Source organism: Coregonus lavaretus (assembly GCF_964263955.1).
Source record: "Coregonus lavaretus genome assembly, contig: HAP1_SCAFFOLD_2590, whole genome shotgun sequence".
NCBI lineage: Eukaryota > Metazoa > Chordata > Actinopteri > Salmoniformes > Salmonidae > Coregonus > Coregonus lavaretus.
The window spans coordinates 56,701-78,218 of record NW_028164769.1 but is presented as its reverse complement, the minus strand read 5'-3'; the positions used below and the strand labels follow the sequence as shown (position 1 = coordinate 78,218).

General features: G+C 43.5%; 1 protein-coding gene across 1 annotated transcript; it reads left to right on the top strand.

Annotated features, from left to right (window-relative positions):
* Positions 1 to 749: 749 nt before the first annotated feature.
* LOC311116647 (thyroid peroxidase-like) lies at positions 750 to 21,186 on the top strand (the record flags this gene model as incomplete). Its single annotated transcript, XM_084191701.1, has 11 exons — positions 750 to 1,248; positions 3,196 to 3,356; positions 4,742 to 5,000; positions 10,465 to 10,635; positions 17,625 to 17,687; positions 17,966 to 18,140; positions 19,211 to 19,422; positions 19,982 to 20,146; positions 20,283 to 20,366; positions 20,779 to 20,884; positions 21,135 to 21,186. The coding sequence occupies 11 exons, from the start codon at positions 750 to 752 to the stop codon at positions 21,184 to 21,186; spliced, it is 1,947 nt and encodes a 648-aa protein (XP_084047827.1).
* Between the last annotated feature and the right edge of the window lie 332 nt (positions 21,187 to 21,518).

Sequence of the window (21,518 nt, the reverse complement as noted above, 5' to 3'; positions counted from 1 at the left end):
ACCCAGCTGGTTCTGTTTATGCTCCTTCCTTCTTTCTCTCACTCGTCGGTTTCTTTCTATCCATCTTCTCTCAGCACTGCAGTCCATATTCCTTTGATTTCCCCTCCTAACACTAACCCACCTTCCCATCCTAACACTAACCCACCTTCCCATCCTAACACTAACCCACCTTCCCATCCTAACACTAACCCACCTTCCCATCCTAACACTAACCCACCTTCCCATCCTAACACTAACTCACCTTCCAATCCTAACACACTAAATGTAAGGGAGTGTACGTTATTTAGAAACTGTTCTTCATCCTGTAAGCATCACATGGCAACATTACGTTATTTAGAAACTGTTCTTCGTCCTGTAAGCATCACATGGCAACATTACGTTATTTAGAAACTGTTCTTCATCCTGTAAGCATCACATGGCAACATTACGTTATTTAGAAACTGTTCTTCGTCCTGTAAGCATCACATGGCAACATTACGTTATTTAGAAACTGTTCTTCGTCCTGTAAGCATTACATGGCAACATTACGTTATTTAGAAACTGTTCTTCGTCCTGTAAGCATCACATGGCAACATTACGTTATTTAGAAACTGTTCTTCGTCCTGTAAGCATCACATGGCAACATTACGTTATTTAGAAACTGTTCTTCGTCCTGTAAGCATCACATGGCAACATTACGTTATTTAGAAACTGTTCTTCGTCCTGTAAGCATTACATGGTAACATTGGGTTGGTTAGTGTTAGAGCTGCATGCCTTTCTTCCCCTCTCCCCAGATCCCCCTGTCAGACCCTCGTACCGGTATCCAGAGCTGCATGCCTTTCTTCCCCTCTCCCCAGATCCCGCTGTCAGACCCTCGTACCGGTATCCAGAGCTGCATGCCTTTCTTCCGCTCGGCACCCAGCTGTGTCGGGAGCGGAGCTTTCCCCGGGGCCACACTCCACCATCACCGGGAGCAACTGAACGCCATCACCTCATTCGTAGATGCCAGTATGGTTTACGGTAGCTCCTCCCCCCTGGCCGCGGCCCTGAGGAACCACTCCTCTCCACTGGGTCTGCTGGCCCTCAATGACCAGGCCTCAGACCAGGGCCTCGGCTACTTGCCCTACCTGCCTCGCCTGCAGGGACGCCTGGATCCCTGTGGGCCACGAAGCGGGCCTGGGGCCAACACCACCGGAGCCACAAGTGCCTCTGAGACATCTGCTACTGCACCAACAGAACAGGAGAATATTACATCCTGTTTCCAAGCAGGTATGGCACAATCCATCAATCAATTAATCAATTAATCAATCTAATGTTTTTATAAAGCCCTTTTTGCATCAACTACTCTCACAAAGTGTTTTACACTAACAACCTAGTTATCTGCTGCTCTGAACTATGTGCCTAGATACAGTATGTCCTGTATGCCCCGCCCACCTGAGGATCTGTCTTTTTCAGCAATCTATTTCCTGTGTTTGAGGGATTCATAATCCACTTGTCACTTAAATCTCGCTGGATTTGATCGCTTTCATTTCACTCCTGTGACTCTTTCATACTCTTGCTTGTGCCTGATGTTTTTCCCCGTTACCGTTACCACCGCGGAAAAGTTCGCAATGACCTGTCAAACACACCCCGGTATTTTTGTATTTGTGTTTATTATGGAATCCCCATTAGTTCCTGCCGAGGCAGCAGCTACTCTTCCTGGGGGTCCAAACATATTAATGCACTTACATTACATATAAAACAAAATATAAAACAGTACTTCATATGACATTATTACACCACTACCTATCTACAATACAAAATGTTTAATACCATCATACAACAATATCACAACGTGTGCGTATGCATGTGTCTATACCCTTGTGTGTGTCTCTTCACAGTCCCCGTTGTTCCATAAGGTGTATTTCAGCCGGTAATGGCTGAAATGGGCTCTATGGAATGCATTGTCTTTCCTTTGAATCTAAAGCTTCGTCTAGGATTTAATGCACCGTCTCGACAAGTACATCACAAGAACGAAAAGAAAGATAAATGTGTTATGATGGGTGTTCATTTTTTGTGGAGTTGAAAAAAAGCAATCATTTAATACAGTTGACATTTTTACAAATTAGATGCGCTGAAATGAAAGCAAACTTCTGAAAATGAACACTTGGATTATAGTGATATTATGTCACATCTCGCAAACGATGTAAAGGATGTTTAGATAGGTGTCATCTCGAGCCAAGCCCGTTGACTTTTTATCAAAGGGTGTCCTGCTATTGACACACCTGTTGAATTATGCAAGACAACGTGACAACAACAGTAATTAATGAGGCAGTCTTGACAGCGCAGGTGAGTGATGGTAGGGTAGACAGAGCAAGTGTTTGGTGCTTGCAGCCCTGTTCCACCCATTTATGTTAATTTAGTCATATATGCAAATAATCTAGTGCATTTATGCAAATGAGGCACACATAATTTTCTTTGTTTTAACACAAACTATTCAAAATCCCTGAACTCCATTCATTATTTGTCCATGCCAGTAAAATGTTTTATGTGCTATAATTCAGTCAATATCTGATGGATTATACAATTTCTAAAAGTTTGGAGGATCTTCATCCATTGTCAAACAGTTGTATTTGTTAGAAGTGTTTTAAAAACCTTTTAACAATTTCTATGACCGTTGCTAATGTACTGTAGCAGACCTCGGGTTAAACATCTAGCGGTTCCCATTAATAATAAGGCTTATTGTAAGACATTATAAAGGCTCATATACATTCTTAAAACAATTTAAGTAAAGTGTTGTCCAGTTGACTCACCAGGTACATAGTGTCCCTTCTAGTAATTGTATGTCTATGGGTCAAACTTCCTGTATTCTGTTGTCTAGGTGACTCACGGTCCAATGAGCACCTTGATAGCTCTTCCTTCCTGTAATTGTATGTCTATGGGTCAAACTTCCTGTATTCTGTTGTCTAGGTGACTCACGGTCCAATGAGCACCTTGATAGCTCTTCCTTCTAGTAATTGTATGTCTATGGGTCAAACTTCCTGTATTCTGTTGTCTAGGTGACTCACGGGCCAATGAGCACCTTGATAGCTCTTCCTTCTAGTAATTGTATGTCTATGGGTCAAACTTCCTGTATTCTGTTGTCTAGGTGACTCACGGTCCAATGAGCACCTTGATAGCTCTTCCTTCTAGTAATTGTATGTCTATGGGTCAAACTTCCTGTATTCTGTTGTCTAGGTGACTCACGGGCCAATGAGCACCTGGGGATGATAGCGCTCCACACATTGTTCCTGAGGGAACACAACAGATTGGTCAGAGAGCTGCACCTCCTCAACCCTCACTGGAGCCCAGACACCTTGTACCAGGAGGCCAGGAAGATCATGGGGGCTGTTCACCAGGTACACACACTATGGGTCTGTTTCCCAGACAGATGAAGCCTCCTCCAGGGTCTGGGGTCTAGGTGCTGTTTATTTAGCTTCCTATTCTTTCAAGTTTTATTAGTTGTATGTACGGGATACACCGTCCAATTAAATGCTTACTTGCAGGTTCCTTCTGTGTATGTACGGGATACACCGTCCAATGAAATGCTTACTTGCAGGTGTGTGTGTGTGTGTGTGTGTGTGTGTGTGTGTCAGAGTCAGAGCAGGTGGTCAGTCCGGTTCAAGTGTTCAGCAGTCTGATGGCTTGTAGATAGAAACTGTCTCTGAGCCTGTTGGTATCAGACCTCATGCTCCGGTACAGTCTGATGGCTTGTAGATAGAAACTGTCTCTGAGCCTGTTGGTATCAGACCTCATGCTCCGGTACAGTCTGATGGCTTGTAGATAGAAACTGTCTCTGAGCCTGTTGGTATCAGACCTCATGCTCCGGTACCGTCTGCCTGACAGTAAGGGAGTGAACAGCTCGTGGCTGGGGGGTGTGGGGGGTCCTTGATGATGCTGCAGGACTTCCTCAGGCACTGTTTCAAGTAGATGTCCTGGATGGGTGGGAACACGGCCCCAGTGATGTGGTCCTCTGTAGCTCAGCTGGTAGAGTACGGCGCTTGTAACGTCAAGATAGTGGGTTCGATCCCCGGGACCACCCATACACAAAAAAAAATGTATGCACGCATGACTGTAAGTCGCTTTGGATAGAAAGCGTCTGCTAAATGGCATATTATTATTATTATTATTATTACTGGATGGGGTGGGAACATGGTCCCAGTGATGTACTGGATGGGGTGGGAACATGGTCCCAGTGATGTACTGGGCCATCTTCACCACACGCTGGAGGTCCTTGCTGTCGTGGACGGAGCAATTCCTGTACCAGGCCGTGATGTAACCGGTCAGGACGCTCTCGATGGTGCAGCGGTAGTATTTGGAGGGGACCCGGGGTGGCATGCCAAATTTATTCAGCCACCTTAGGAAGTAGAGATGCTGTTGCGCCTCTTGACAAGAGTCGTGGTTTTGTTCTTCCACGTCATGTCCTCTGTGATGTGAACGCTGAGGAACTTAAAACGGCTGACTCTCTCTACTGCAGTCACGTTGATGTGGATCAGGGTGGATCCTCTGTTTTCCTGAAGTCAATAATCAACTCCTTTGTTTTGCTGACGTTGAGGGAGAGGTTGTTGTCCTGGCACCACAACGCCAGTTCACTTACCTCCTCCCTATAGGCTGACTCGTCATTGTTGGTTCTCAGGCCGACGATGGAGTTTTGGTGTGGGTGCAGTCGTGCTTTTTATTGTATTGCAGTGGATCGATAGTCTCACCCCCCCCCCCCCCCCCCCCCATTCTCCTCCTCCCCCAGATACTGACCTGGGAGCACTACCTGCCCAGGGTCCTGGGTGAGACCACCTCCTCCCTCCTGATGCCTCCGTACAGGGGCTACGACCCTGAGACTGACCCCAGCATCGCTAACGTCTTCTCAGCCGCCGCATTCCGCTTTGCCCACGTCACCGTGCAGCCGATGGTGGCCCGCCTTGGCCCCGGGTACAGCCTCGCCCCACAGCACCCACCTCTGCCCCTACACCACTCCCTTTTCGCTTCCTGGAGGGTCGTACAGGAGGGTGAGACATTTTACATTAGGGCCAGTTTCCCGGACACAGATTAAGACTAGTCCTGGACTATAAAGCATTCTCAATAGAGATTCTCCATTGAAATAGGTTTTTTAGTCCAGCAGTAGGCTTAATGTGCTTGTATGTGTATTAAAAGTAGGAAAAAGTTAAGTATTTGGTCCAGAAATGAATGGTAAATAATGTATTGTGTCATTTTGGAGTCGCTTTCATTGTAAATAAGAATAGAATATGTTTAATATGTTAAAGATACAATTATGGGCAAAAGACTCGCCGGCTTTAAAATAGGTATGAACGATCAGTTCCCAAAGGAAATCGCAGAACGACGCAAAGTGCCGTACCCACTCTTCAAAGACAATAGACTAAAAGGGAGACGTGTAGCTCTCGTAGTCGTGAAACTGTACATTGATAACCAACTGTTCAGAGACACCAAGACTACTCCATGGCTATTCTAAGTCAAATGGAACATCCAAAACTATTAATGGTAGGGATTGTAATAAAACATTTATAAACTGAAATAGTGAAATACAACAATTAATAAAGAATCTATAAATACACTATACTATTCAAGTTATCGAATGTTGTAAAATAATTTGTATTCTATTTTTTATGTTTAGTATTTAAAAATAGATAAAAGATAGGACAATTCATGAAATAATAAATCCAGGACACAAAAAGGCACAATATGTGGGTACGGGTGTAAACTGTATGTCGGGGGAGTGCGGGTGTGTAGGAAGATGGGGTGTGTTTTGTGTGATTGGAAATGTGTGATGAGTTAAGTGAGTTTTTTTAATTTATTTTTTAATTATTATTATTATATGTTTTTTTTTTGTCATTTAGTTTGTTTATTTTAGTCGTATCATGATGGAACAGTGCCAACCCTATGTCCTAGACTCCGACCTGAGCGACCCACCCACTAACGAGAAGTCCTTATCCGTTTTAGTAGCCTATGCAGCCAAGGCAGAAAGGTGAACGCAAGCTTACAGGCAATACATGACTCCATTATTATGTTGGGAGATTATAATACGGTTTAAAGTACCTCAATGGACCGTAAAGGAAATCACACTACAAACTATCACCCTCATGCACTTAAGGAAATTATTAATATTATGGATATATTGGAACTAGTGGTTATATGGAGGCTTAAATATCCTGATCTAGTGAGATATACATGGAGGAGGCTCAATCAAGCTAGTCGTCATGACTACTTTCTTATGGCATTCTCACTGGCACCAAACGTTTAAAAGTGTGTTGATAGGGGACAGAACGCTGTCGGACCATCAAATAATTGGTATACACATTACTCTTACATAATTTCTGCAAGGGCGAGGATATTGGAAATTTTATCAAAGGCTACTGGATGACAAATTATTTTTAACCAAGACAGAATAATTTATAACTTACTTTTTCCTAGAGGCCATGCAATTCAATACTCATCTTTAAAAAAAAAACAATTTACAGTGGGGAAAAAAAGTATTTAGTCAGCCACCAATTGTGCAAGTTCTCCCACTTAAAAAGATGAGAGAGGCCTGTAATTTTCATCATAGGTACACGTCAACTATGACAGACAAATTGAGGAAAAAAAATCCTTAAAATCACATTGTAGGATTTTTAATGAATTTATTTGCCAATTATGGTGGAAAATAAGTATTTGGTCACCTACAAACAAGCAAGATTTCTGGCTCTCACAGACCTGTAACTTCTTCTTTAAGAGGCTCCTCTGTCCTCCACTCGTTACCTGTATTAATGGCACCTGTTTGAACTTGTTATCAGTATAAAATACACCTGTCCACAACCTCAAACAGTCACACTCCAAACTCCACTATGGCCAAGATCAAAGAGCTGTCAAAGGACATCAGAAACAAAATTGTAGACCTGCACCAGGCTGGGAAGACTGAATCTGCAATAGGTAAGCAGCCTGGTTTGAAGAAATCAACTGTGGGAGCAATTATTAGGAAATGGAAGACATACAAGACCACTGATAATCTCCCTCGATCTGGGGCTCCACGCATGATCTCACCCCGTGGGGTCAAAATGATCACAAGAACGGTGAGCAAAAATCCCAGAACCACATGGGGGGACCTAGTGAATGACCTGCAGAGAGCTGGGACCAAAGTAACAAAGCCTACCATCAGTAACAAACTACGCCGGCAGGGACTCAAATCCTGCAGTGCCAGACGTGTCCCCCTGCTTAAGCCAGTACATGTCCAGGCTCGTCTGAAGTTTGCTAGAGTGCATTTGGATGATCCAGAAGAGGATTGGGAGAATGTCATATGGTCAGATGAAACCAAAATATAACTTTTTGGTAAAAACTCAACTCGTCGTGTTTGGAGGACAAAGAATGCTGAGTTGCATCCAAAGAACACCATACCTACTGTGAAGCATGGGGGTGGAAACATCATGCTTTGGGGCTGTTTTTCTGCAAAGGGACCAGGACGACTGATCCGTGTAAAGGAAAGAATGAATGGGGCCATGTATCGTGAGATTTTGAGTGAAAACCTCCTTCCATCAGCAAGGGCATTGAAGATGAAACGTGGCTGGGTCTTTCAGCATGACAATGATCCCAAACACACCGCCCGGGCAACGAAGGAGTGGCTTCGTAAGAAGCATTTCAAGGTCCTGGAGTGGCCTAGCCAGTCTCCAGATCTCAACCCCATAGAAAATCTTTGGAGGGAGTTGAAAGTCTGTGTTGCCCAGCGACAGCCCCAAAACATCACTGCTCTAGAGGAGATCTGCATGGAGGAATGGGCCAAAATACCAGCAACAGTGTGTGAAAACCTTGTGAAGACTTACAGAAAACGTTTGACCTGTGTCATTGCCAACAAAGGGTATATAACAAAGTATTGAGAAACTTTTGTTATTGACCAAATACTTATTTTCCACCATAATTTGCAAATAAATTCATTAAAAATCCTACAATGTGATTTTCTGGATTTCTTTTCTCATTTTTGTCTGTCATAGTTGACGTGTACCTATGATGAAAATTACAGGCCTCTCTCATCTTTTTAAGTGGGAGAACTTGCACAATTGGTGGCTGACTAAATTGGTGGCTGACCCCACTGTAGGTCATCTTAAAAAAGGAAATAGAAGAACTAACAGTACAGATAGATAGATAGCAATAAAAACTATTCCATAGAGGCACAGAATAAGTTAGAGGACAAAAATAAATGGAGGAACTTTTTCAAGAAATATCAAATGTAATATTTTATAAAAAATAAAGTGAACTGGATGGAATATGGGGGAAAATGCTAGAAATGCTACCGTTAAAGAATTTACAGAAACGTGTTACAAATGACGGAGTCATCCATGATTCACCTATCTCTATTTTGAAAGAGGAAGCAAAGTACTTTAAGCACATGTTTTCATTTCAGTCTCCTCCATTTCCACTAACTGAAGTTAATTGTAAGGATTTTTTTCTATTAATAGTGTAAAATTAACAGCTATACTGAATGACTCATGTGAAGGCCAAATTACAGAGGAGGAACTTCTAGATGCAATTAAAGCCTTCAAGTCCAGGAAAACTCCAGGGCTGGATGGAATGCCAGTTGAGGTATATCAAATATTTTTTGATGTACTCAAAGGTCGATTATTAACATGTTTCAACCACTCATATAAAAATGGTAGACTATCAGATACTCAGCAAGAAGGTCTGATTTAACTATTACTGAAACAGGACCCAGGTGGTAAATATAAAGATCCAGTCCACCTAAAAAACTGGAGACAACACTTTAGTGTTGTAATGCCAAAATCTTAGCAAAATGCATAGTGCATAGAATTAAAAAGGTATTGTGAGATATTATTCATCCTAATTAGACCGTTTTTTATTTTTTACATGGACGATACATTGGAGATAATATAAGACAAGTACTGGAAACAATAGAACACTATGAAAAATCTGGGAAACCAGGCCTGGTATTCATAGCTGGCCTTTGATAAAGTATGACTGGAATTTATATATAAATGCCTGGACTATTTTAATTTTGTAGAATCTCTTATACAACGGTTTAAAGTTATGTATAGTAACCACAGGTGTAAAATAGTAAATAATGGCTACTTCTCAGAAAGTTTTAAACTGTCAAGAGGAGTAAAACAAGGTTGTCCACTATCGGCATATCTATTTATTATAGCCATGGAAATGTTAGGTATTAAAATCAGATCCAATAATTTCCATAATATCAAGGGATTAGAAATCGAGGGCTTAAAAACAAAGGTGTCATTGTACGCTGACGATTCATATTTTCTTTAAAATCCCCAATTTGGATCCCTGCACAGCCTCATAGAGGATTTAGATACTTTTTTTACCTCTCTGGATTAAAACCGAATGATGATAAATGCACCATATTACGTATTGGATCTTTAACTTTTACATTACCGTGTAGTTTACCAATAAAATGGTCTGATGGTGAAGTGGACATGCTCGGTATTCATATCCCAAAAGAAAGAAATGACCTCACTGCAATACATTTTAATAGAAAGTTAGCCAAATTAGATACGATTTTACTACCATTGGAAGGACAACACCTGTCTATTTGTGAAAAAATCACCCTGATTAATTCTTTATGGCCCTGCCTACACCTAACAACTTGGTTTTTTAAATATATGAGCAAAGTATATTCCACTTTATTTGGAACGGCAAGCCAGACAAAATTGAACGGGCCTATTTTTATAATGAATATGTATTCGGAAGGGCAGAAATTATTAAATATTAAAGCACTGGACCTCTCACTAAAGGCTTCAGTCATACAAAAAATATACTTATATCCAAACTGGTTCTCCAGCAGATTAGTAGGAATGTCTCACCCTGTGTTCCCTTCATTCGTATTACAACCTCTCACTTTCGGTTATTTGAAAATGAAATAATCTCCAAAATATCGCTATTTTTAAAACAAGCAATAGAAAGCTGGTTTCAATTTCAGTTTAATCCACCAGAAAAGACAGAACAAATATTAGAACAAATATTATGGTTAAACTCCAATATACTAATTTAAAATAAAAAAGCATTATTTTGAGCGAAAAAAAATTACAACGGTATAATCTTTGTAAATTATATCATAAATAGGACTGGTGGAGTTAGGTCACACACAAACTTTTCAATTTAAATTATTATACAAAAGTCTTGCAGCCAATAGAATGTTTTTCCACATGTTGTTACGTTACAGTCTTATTCTAAAATGTCTTAAAATGTTGTTTTTTTCCTCATCAATCTACACACAATAACCCATAATGACAAAGCAAAACCAGGTTTTTTATTCAAAATAAAAAATCGAAATATCACATTTACATAAGTATTCAGACCCTTTACTCAGTACTTTGTTGAAGCACCTTTGGCAGCGATTACAGGCTTGAGTCTTCTTGGGTATTCTCTCCCCCACCTCTCGGCCACCTCTCTCCTCTCTCCCCTCCACCTCTCTCTCACCTCTCTCCTCTCTCTCCCCCACCTCTCTCCCACCTCTCTCAGGTGGTATAGATCCAGTGCTGCGTGGCCTACTCCTCTCCCCAGCCAAGCTCCAGATGCCAGGCCAGATGATGGTTGAGGAGCTAACTGAAAGACTGTTCCAGGCCCAGGGTGGGATGCCACTAGACCTGGGAGCCCTCAACCTACAGCGGGGCCGAGACCACGGCCTGCCTGGTAATATTAGTACTATACTACTATACTATATTATTTAGACCACAGCCTGCCTGGTAATATTAGTACAATACTATATTATATAGACCACAGCCTGCCTGGTAATATTAGTAACATATTACTACTACTATACTATATTATATAGACCACAGCCTGCCTGGTAATATTAGTAACATATTACTACTACTATACTATATTATATAGACCACAGCCTGCCTGGTAATATTAGTACTATACTACTATACTATATTATATAGACCACAGCCTGCCTGGTAATATTAGTAACATATTACTACTAGTATACTATATTATATAGACCACAGCCTGCCTGGTAATATTAGTACTATACTACTATACTATATTATATAGACCACAGCCTGCCTGGTAATATTAGTAACATATTACTACTACTATACTATATTATATACACCACAGCCTGCCTGGTAATATCAGTACTGTACTATATACTATATTATATACACCACAGCCTGCCTGGTAATATCAGTACTGTACTATATACTATATTATATAGACCATGGCCTGCCTGGTAATATCAGTACTGAACTATATACTACTATACTATATTAGTACAGGCCAACCTGGTCCCTGCTGGTTATATTAAACAGTATAACAGTACTTACATTTACATTACATTTTTGTCATTTAGCAGATGCTCTTATCCAGAGCGACTTACTTATAGTATACACCTAAACTTACATGTTAGAAGACGGCCCAACTGGAGTTATCCTTGTTCTCAAACGTACATGTTAGAAGACGGCCCAACTGGACTTATCCTTGTTCTCAAACGTACATGTTAGAAGACGGCCCAACTGGACTTATCCTTGTTCTCAAACGTACATGTTAGAAGACGGCCCAACTGGACTTATCCTTGTCCTCAAACTTACATAGTAGAAGACGGCCCAACTGGACTTATCCTTGTTCTCAAATTTACATGTTAGAAGATGGCCCAACTGGACTTATCCTTGTTCTCAAAAGTACATGTTAGAAGACAGCCCAACTGGACTTATCCTTGTTCTCAAACGTACATGTTAGAAGACGGCCCAACTGGACTTATCCTTGTTCTCAAACTTACATGTTAGAAGATGGCCCAACTGGACTTATCCTTGTTCTCAAACGTACATGTTAGAAGACGGCCCAACTGGACTTATCCGTGTTCTCAAACGTACATGTTAGAAGACGGCCCAACTGGACTTATCCTTGTTCTCAAACTTACATGTTAGAAGATGGCCCAACTGGACTTATCCTTGTTCTCAAACGTACATGTTAGAAGACGGCCCAACTGGACTTATCCTTGTTCTCAAACTTACATGTTAGAAGATGGCCCAACTGGACTTATCCTTGTTCTCAAACGTACATGTTAGAAGACGGCCCAACTGGACTTATCCGTGTTCTCAAACTTACATGTTAGAAGACGGCCCAACTGGACTTATCCTTGATCTCAAACTTACATGTTAGAAGATGGCCCAACTGGACTTATCCTTGTTCTCAAACTTACATGTTAGAAGACGGCCCAACTGGACTTATCCTTGTCCTCAAACTTACATGTTAGAAGATGGCCCAACTGGACTTATCCTTGTTCTCAAACGTACATGTTAGAAGACGGCCCAACTGGACTTATCCGTGTTCTCAAACTTACATGTTAGAAGACGGCCCAACTGGACTTATCCTTGTTCTCAAACTTACATGTTAGAAGATGGCCCAACTGGACTTATCCTTGTTCTCAAACTTACATGTTAGAAGATGGCCCAACTGGACTTATCCTTGTTCTCAAACGTACATGTTAGAAGACGGCCCAACTGGACTTATCCGTGTTCTCAAACTTACATGTTAGAAGACGGCCCAACTGGACTTATCCTTGTTCTCAAACTTACATGTTAGAAGACGGCCCAACTGGACTTATCCTTGTTCTCAAACGTTCATGTTAGAAGACGGCCCAACTGGACTTATCATTTGTTCTCAAACGTACATGTTAGAAGACGGCCCAACTGGACTTATCATTTGTTCTCAAACGTACATGTTAGAAGACGGCCCAACTGGACTTATCCTTGTTCTCAAACGTACATGTTAGAAGACGGCCCAACTGGACTTATCATTTGTTCTCAAACGTACATGTTAGAAGACGGCCCAACTGGACTTATCCTTGTTCTCATTTACATTTACATTTTAGTCATTTAGCAGACGCTCTTATCCAGAGCGACTTACAGGAGCAATTAGGGTTAAGTGCCTTGCTCAAGGGCACATTTACGTCATTTAGCAGACGCTCTTATCCAGAGCGACTCACCAATTGGTGCATTCACCCTATAGCCAGTGGGATAATCACTTTACAATTTTTTTTTCTTTGGGGGGGGGGGGGGGGGGGGGGGGGTAGAAGGATTACTTTATCCTATCCCAGGTATTCCTTAAAGAGGTGGGGTTTCAAATGTCTCCGGAAGGTGGTGAGTGACTCCGCTGTCCTGGCGTCGTGAGGGAGCTTGTTCCACCATTGGGGTGCCAGAGCAGCGAACAGTTTTGACTGGGCTGAGCGGAAACTATGCTTCCGCAGAGGAAGGGGAGCCAGCAGGCCAGAGGTGGATGAACGCAATGCCCTCGTTTGGGTGTAGGGACTGATCAGAGCCCGAAGGTACAGAGGTGCCGTTCCCCTCACTGCTCCATAGGCAAGCACCATGGTCTTGTAGCGGATGCGAGCTTCAACTGGAAGCCAGTGGAGTGTGCGGAGGAGGGGGGTGACGTGAGAGAACTTGGGAAGGTTGAACACCAGACGGGCTGCGGCATTCTGGATGAGTTGTAGGGGTTTAATGGCACAGGCAGGGAGGCCAGCCAACAGCGAGTTGCAGTAGTCCAGACGGGAGATGACAAGTGCCTGGATTAGGACCTGTGCCGCTTCCTGTGTAAGGCAGGGTCGTACTCTCCGAATGTTGTAGAGCATGAACCTGCAGGAGCGGGTCACCGCCTTGATGTTGGCGGAGAACGACAGGGTGTTGTCCAGGGTCACGCCTAGGCTCTTCGCACTCTGGGAGGAGGACACAGCGGAGTTGTCAACCGTGATGGCGAGATCATGGAACGGGCAGTCCTTCTATATACTATATTATATAGACCATGGCCTGCCTGGTAATATCAGTACTGAACTATATACTACTATACTATATTAGTACAGGCCTACCTGGTCCCTGCTGGTTATATTAAACAGTATAACAGTACTTACATTTACATTACATTTTTGTCATTTAGCAGATGCTCTTATCCAGAGCGACTTACTTATAGTATACACCTAAACTTACATGTTAGAAGACGGCCCAACTGGAGTTATCCTTGTTCTCAAACGTACATGTTAGAAGACGGCCCAACTGGACTTATCCTTGTTCTCAAACGTACATGTTAGAAGACGGCCCAACTGGACTTATCCTTGTTCTCAAACGTACATGTTAGAAGACGGCCCAACTGGACTTATCCTTGTTCTCAAACGTACATGTTAGAAGACGGCCCAACTGGACTTATCCTTGTTCTCAAACGTACATGTTAGAAGACGGCCCAACTGGACTTATCCTTGTTCTCAAACGTACATGTTAGAAGACGGCCCAACTGGACTTATCCTTGTCCTCAAACTTACATGTTAGAAGATGGCCCAAATGGACTTATCCTTGTTCTCAAACTTACATGTTAGAAGACGGCCCAACTGGACTTATCCTTGTTCTCAAACGTTCATGTTAGAAGACGGCCCAACTAGACTTATCCTTGTTCTCAAACTTAGATGTTAGAAGACGGCCCAACTGGACTTATCATTTGTTCTCAAACGTACATGTTAGAAGACGGCCCAACTGGACTTATCCTTGTTCTCAAACGTACATGTTAGAAGACGGCCCAACTGGACTTATCCTTGTTCTCAAACTTACATGTTAGAAGATGGCCCAACTGGACTTATCCTTGTTCTCAAACGTACATGTTAGAAGACGGCCCAACTGGACTTATCCGTGTTCTCAAACTTACATGTTAGAAGACGGCCCAACTGGACTTATCCTTGATCTCAAACTTACATGTTAGAAGATGGCCCAACTGGACTTATCCTTGTTCTCAAACTTACATGTTAGAAGACGGCCCAACTGGACTTATCCTTGTCCTCAAACTTACATGTTAGAAGACGGCCCAACTGGACTTATCCTTGTTCTCAAACTTACATGTTAGAAGATGGCCCAACTGGACTTATCCTTGTTCTCAAACGTACATGTTAGAAGACAGCCCAACTGGACTTATCCTTGTTCTCAAACGTACATGTTAGAAGACATCCCAACTGGACTTATCCTTGTTCTCAAACTTACATGTTAGAAGATGGCCCAACTGGACTTATCCTTGTTCTCAAACGTACATGTTAGAAGAGGGCCCAACTGGACTTATCCGTCTTCTCAAACTTACATGTTAGAAGACGGCCCAACTGGACTTATCCTTGTTCTCAAACTTACATGTTAGAAGATGGCCCAACTGGACTTATCCTTGTTCTCAAACTTACATGTTAGAAGACGGCCCAACTGGACTTATCCTTGTTCTCAAACGTTCATGTTAGAAGACGGCCCAACTGGACTTATCATTTGTTCTCAAACGTACATGTTAGAAGACGGCCCAACTGGACTTATCCTTGTTCTCAAACGTACATGTTAGAAGACGGCCCAACTGGACTTATCATTTGTTCTCAAACGTACATGTTAGAAGACGGCCCAACTGGACTTATCCTTGTTCTCAAACGTACATGTTAGAAGACGGCCCAACTGGACTTATCATTTGTTCTCAAACGTACATGTTAGAAGACGGCCCAACTGGACTTATCCTTGTTCTCATTTACATTTACATTTTAGTCATTTAGCAGACGCTCTTATCCAGAGCGACTTACAGGAGCAATTAGGGTTAAGTGCCTTGCTCAAGGGCACATTTACGTCATTTAGCAGACGCTCTTATCCAGAGCGACTCACCAATTGGTGCATTCACCCTATAGCCAGTGGGATAATCACTTTACAATTATTATTTTTTTTTGGGGGGGGGGGGGGGGTAGAAGGATTACTTTATCCTATCCCAGGTATTCCTTAAAGAGGTGGGGTTTCAAATGTCTCCGGAAGGTGGTGAGTGACTCCGCTGTCCTGGCGTCGTGAGGGAGCTTGTTCCACCATTGGGGTGCCAGAGCAGCGAACAGTTTTGACTGGGCTGAGCGGAAACTATGCTTCCGCAGAGGAAGGGGAGCCAGCAGGCCAGAGGTGGATGAACGCAATGCCCTCGTTTGGGTGTAGGGACTGATCAGAGCCCGAAGGTACAGAGGTGCCGTTCCCCTCACTGCTCCATAGGCAAGCACCATGGTCTTGTAGCGGATGCGAGCTTCAACTGGAAGCCAGTGGAGTGTGCGGAGGAGGGGGGTGACGTGAGAGAACTTGGGAAGGTTGAACACCAGACGGGCTGCGGCATTCTGGATGAGTTGTAGGGGTTTAATGGCACAGGCAGGGAGGCCAGCCAACAGCGAGTTGCAGTAGTCCAGACGGGAGATGACAAGTGCCTGGATTAGGACCTGTGCCGCTTCCTGTGTAAGGCAGGGTCGTACTCTCCGAATGTTGTAGAGCATGAACCTGCAGGAGCGGGTCACCGCCTTGATGTTGGCGGAGAACGACAGGGTGTTGTCCAGGGTCACGCCTAGGCTCTTCGCACTCTGGGAGGAGGACACAGCGGAGTTGTCAACCGTGATGGCGAGATCATGGAACGGGCAGTCCTTCTATATACTATATTATATAGACCATGGCCTGCCTGGTAATATCAGTACTGAACTATATACTACTATACTATATTAGTACAGGCCTACCTGGTCCCTGCTGGTTATATTAAACAGTATAACAGTACTTACATTTACATAAAATTTTTGTCATTTAGCAGATGCTCTTATCCAGAGCGACTTACTTATAGTATACACCTAAACTTACATGTTAGAAGACGGCCCAACTGGAGTTATCCTTGTTCTCAAACGTACATGTTAGAAGACGGCCCAACTGGACTTATCCTTGTTCTCAAACGTACATGTTAGAAGACGGCCCAACTGGACTTATCCTTGTTCTCAAACGTACATGTTAGAAGACGGCCCAACTGGACTTATCCTTGTTCTCAAACGTACATGTTAGAAGACGGCCCAACTGGACTTATCCTTGTTCTCAAACGTACATGTTAGAAGACGGCCCAACTGGACTTATCCTTGTTCTCAAACGTACATGTTAGAAGACGGCCCAACTGGACTTATCCTTGTTCTCAAACGTACATGTTAGAAGACGGCCCAACTGGACTTATCCTTGTTCTCAAACGTACATGTTAGAAGACGGCCCAACTGGACTTATCCTTGTCCTCAAACTTACATGTTAGAAGATGGCCCAAATGGACTTATCCTTGTTCTCAAACTTACATGTTAGAAGACGGCCCAACTGGACTTATCCTTGTTCTCAAACGTTCATGTTAGAAGACGGCCCAACTAGACTTATCCTTGTTCTCAAACTTAGATGTTGGAAGACGGCCCAACTGGACTTATCATTTGTTCTCAAACGTACATGTTAGAAGACGGCCCAACTGGACTTATCCTTGTTCTCAAACGTACATGTTAGAAGACGGCCCAGCTGGACTTATCATTTGTTCTCAAACGTACATGTTAGAAGACGGCCCAACTGGACTTATCCTTGTTGTTGTTTTAACTCCACTTCTTTTCTTCCTTCTCCTACTTCTTCTTCTACCCCTCCTCTTCTTCTTCTTCTACCCGTCCTCTTCTTCTTCTTCTACCCCTCCTCTTCTTCTTCTACCCCTCCTCTTCTTCTTCTACCCCTCCTCTTCTTCTATCTACCCCTCCTCTTCTTCTATCTACCCCTCCTCTTCTTCTATCTACCCCTCCTCTTCTTCTTCTACCCCTCCTCTTCTTCTTCTACCCCTCCATCATTCTCTCCTCCCCCTACCTCCTGCTCTACCAGGTTACAGCTCGTGGCGTGGGCTTTGTGGTCTCTCTGTTCCCAACACCACCTCTGACCTGGCAGGTAGATAGATAAACTGAATATTTGATCATTCAAAAAATACATTCCAGCCAAACTTATTTGAGGATAACACACCGTTTTTAGGTTTTGACAACTTGTTTTCATGTTTGTATACACTGCACCACACTACATTTAAAACCATGAAGGATAATAAAGGACAAAAATGTGTTCCAACGTATTTCCATCATGGTCGTCTGACCTGGATACACTGCATTTGAAAATAGCACTAAAGGTTGTTCCAACATATTTCCATTGTGGTCGTCTGACCTCTGACCTGGCAGGTATCCTGAGTAACCCTGGTCTGGCTGAGAAGTTCCTGTTGTTGTACGGTACGTCCCAGAACATCGACGTATGGGTGGGGGCCATCTCAGAGCCTCCTCTACCTGGGGGCCGGGTGGGACCCCTCCTGTCCTGTCTACTGGCCAGGCAGTTCAGAGCACTGAGAGACGGAGACAGGTGAGATGAGATGGTGTTCCACTCTATTTGTCACGTGTAACAGTAAATCTTCCATCCCTGTTCTACCCCAAACTGGGCTCGAACCAGGGACCCTCTGCCCACAGCAACACTCGCAAAACAATGTCAAGGTGTTACAAGGCTGTGAAACGCAAACATGTAATAACAATTAGGCTGGGATTCAATCCGGTCACCCCTTTTTTGGCTATGCACCATTTAAAGGCATTGTTACCGCGGTCGCAGAGATCACATTCAAAGTAAATGCTGCAAATGCTGGCTCAATCGGGAAATGACCTTTAAATGTCACCCGCGCTACAACGCGGATCGTCCGCGGGTCCGGATTGAGCCCTGGCCTTAGACAGGTTTGCAATATAAAATTGTTTGAATGAATATATTGTATATTGATCATTTACAAAAATACATGAATCTCATGACTACATGGAGTACCATATACACTTAGCGGACAAAACATAAGAACACCTGCTCTTTCCATGATATAGAATGACCGAGTGAATCCAGGTCAATGCTATTATCCCTTATTGATGTCGCTTGTTAAATCCACTTCAATCAGTGTAGATGAAGGGGAGGAGACAGGTTAAAGAAGGATTTTTAAGTCTTGAGACCATTGAGACATGGATTGTGTATGTGTGGCATTCAGAGGTTGAATGGGCAAGACAAAATATTTAAGTGCCTTTGAACGGGGTATGGTAATTGGTGCCAGGCGCACCAGTTTGAGTGTCAAGAACTGCAATGCGGCTGGGTTTTTCACGCTCAACAGTTTCCCGTGTGTATCAAGAATGGTCCACCAGCCAACTTGACACAAATGTGGGAACCATTGGAGTCAACATGGGCCAGCATCCCTGTGGAACGCTTTCAACAGCTTGTAGAGTCCATGCCCCCAACGAATTGAGGCTGTTCTGAGGGCAAAAGGGGGGTGCAACTCAATATTAGAAAGGTGTTCCTAATGTTTTGTACACTAAGTGTATGTCTGAGATATCTGCCCACCCAATGTGTCTGTTTGAATCAGCGCTACAGAATGTCTGCCTACCCAGCAACCTCTTCCCCTCTGTCAGGTTCTGGTGGGAGAGAGATGGTGTGTTCACCAGCACCCAGAGAGCTCACCTCCACACCGTGTCCTTATCCCGTATCATCTGTGACAACACACACATCACACGTGTTCCCTCCGACCCCTTCAGCCGTACGGTCAGCCCAGAAGACATGCTGGCCTGCAGCCACCCCCTCATCCCACACCTTAACCTCTCCGCCTGGAAGGAGCCCGACACAGGTACTGTTCTATTAACCCTAATGGAGTCGGTAAAGAAATCGAGCAACTCCTTGGTATGCAAGATACGTGTATTTCAGTAGATCAGGGATTCTGTGCAGAGCCTTGCTCAGGCCGGTCCTCTCCAACAGGCTGAAACTGTTGCTTATCATCTGACCTCCTCAGCTGTGGTCCAGTCCCCAGGTTACAGTCTACTCTACTGCGACCTCATCATCACTGTACTTACCGCCCCCCACTCCCTCCCTCCCTCCCTCCCTCCTTCCTCCCCTCCCTCCCTCCCTCCCTCCCTCCCTCCCTCCCTCCCTCCTTCCTCCTCCCTCCCGCCCTCCAGATCCCAGCTGCGGTCCAGTCCCCAGGTTACAGTCAGGCTACTCTACTGTGACCTCATCATCACTGTACTTACCTCCCCCCACCCCCTCCCTCCCTCCCTCCCTCCCTCCTTCCTCCCCTCCCTCCCTCCCCTCCCTCCCTCCCTCCTCCCTCCTCCCTCCCGCTCTCCAGATCCCCGTTGCTGTCCAGTCCCCAGGTTACAGTCAGGCTACTCTCTGCTCCCTCCCTCCAGATCCCCGTTGTGGTCCAGTCCCCAGGTTACAGTCAGGCTACTCTCTGCTCTGTGACTCCATCATCTACTACCAGTGTGGTCCAGGCTATCAGCTGATTGGTCCATCCTCTGTGACCTGTGACCCCAACAACTATCAGTGGAGTCCAGCTCCCCCAACCTGCCACGGTATGGAGTGGAGTGGGCTGGGGTGTTTGTGAGTGAGTGAGAGAGAGAGTGAGAGAGTGAGAGAGAGAGAGTTTAATTAAGTCACTACAGGCGACATGCATGTCTTTAGTTTAGTATTCTGACTGATTTGCTGTAGATGTCGATGAGTGTGCCGATCAGCCAAACCCGTGCCCCCAAAACATGGACTGCCTCAACACACCTGGGGCATATACGTGTACAGGTAGTCATTCTATACATTCTATACCTTCTATACTTTCTATACCTTCTATATTTTCTATACATTCTATACCTTCTATATCTTCTATACCTTCTATACCTTCTATACATTCTATACATCTGTTCATGTGTCTGACCATCTACAGACGGTAATCAATACTAATGTGTCTGACCATCTACAGACGGTAATCAATCCTAATTTCTGACCATCTACAGACGTTAATCGATACTAAGGGCTCTATTCAATCCGTATCACGGAAGTCCAGCCGAGACTGAATTTACGGTAAATGCTGCATATGTCGGCTCAATCGGAAATGTACCTTTATAACGCTTCAGTGCTACGGATTGAATAGAGCCCCTTAATAAACATGCGAACCAGTGTAATTGTTCCTCTGTTTGTATGTTGTGTGTCCCAGAGCTGGACCTGTCCTCCTCCCATTCTGCAGTCTCAGTCATCTCTGCTGTTATAGCTGTGGTTGGGGGCGTGGCCGTCATGTTTATGATACTGGCCTGTTGCAGAAGGTACGTCATCATAATGATGTCCAGGTGATAAAGGTCATTATAATGTATCAGGGGTTTGGGGTCAATTTCATCATTTCCTTGTCAATTCAGGAAGTAAACTGATATTCAATGTCTTATTTACGTAATTGAAAAGTATATTTAAAATTGTTTTATTTAAATGAAATTGAACCCCAACCCTGGTAGATGTCGCTTAACAAATGTTCATTAACATTTCAAAAACAGCATTTCTGTTTTTTGAATATTCTTGCAGGTATTTTCCAAAGAAGCCAGAACCGATAAACAGAACCGATAAACAGAACTGATAAACAGTGGTTGCTGTAAGAGGGACAGATAACCAAGCGACACCTCATACATATTTTATTACGTTTTAGTATTTTGTTTTAAAATGTGACATATATCCTAAAAGTATGCACTTGAATGTGTTGATATTAAACGTAACTTCAGATTCTTTGTTAGACAATAACCTGAAAATAAGAAATAACTGAATTGTATAAATGTTGTTTTAAGATTAATAAAGTAACCCTGTTTTAGCCCACAGTCATGTTCTATGAACCTCAAAGGCCTGTTTTAGCCCACAGTCACGTTCTATGAACCTCAAAGGTCTGTTTTAGCCCACAGTCACGTTCTATGAACC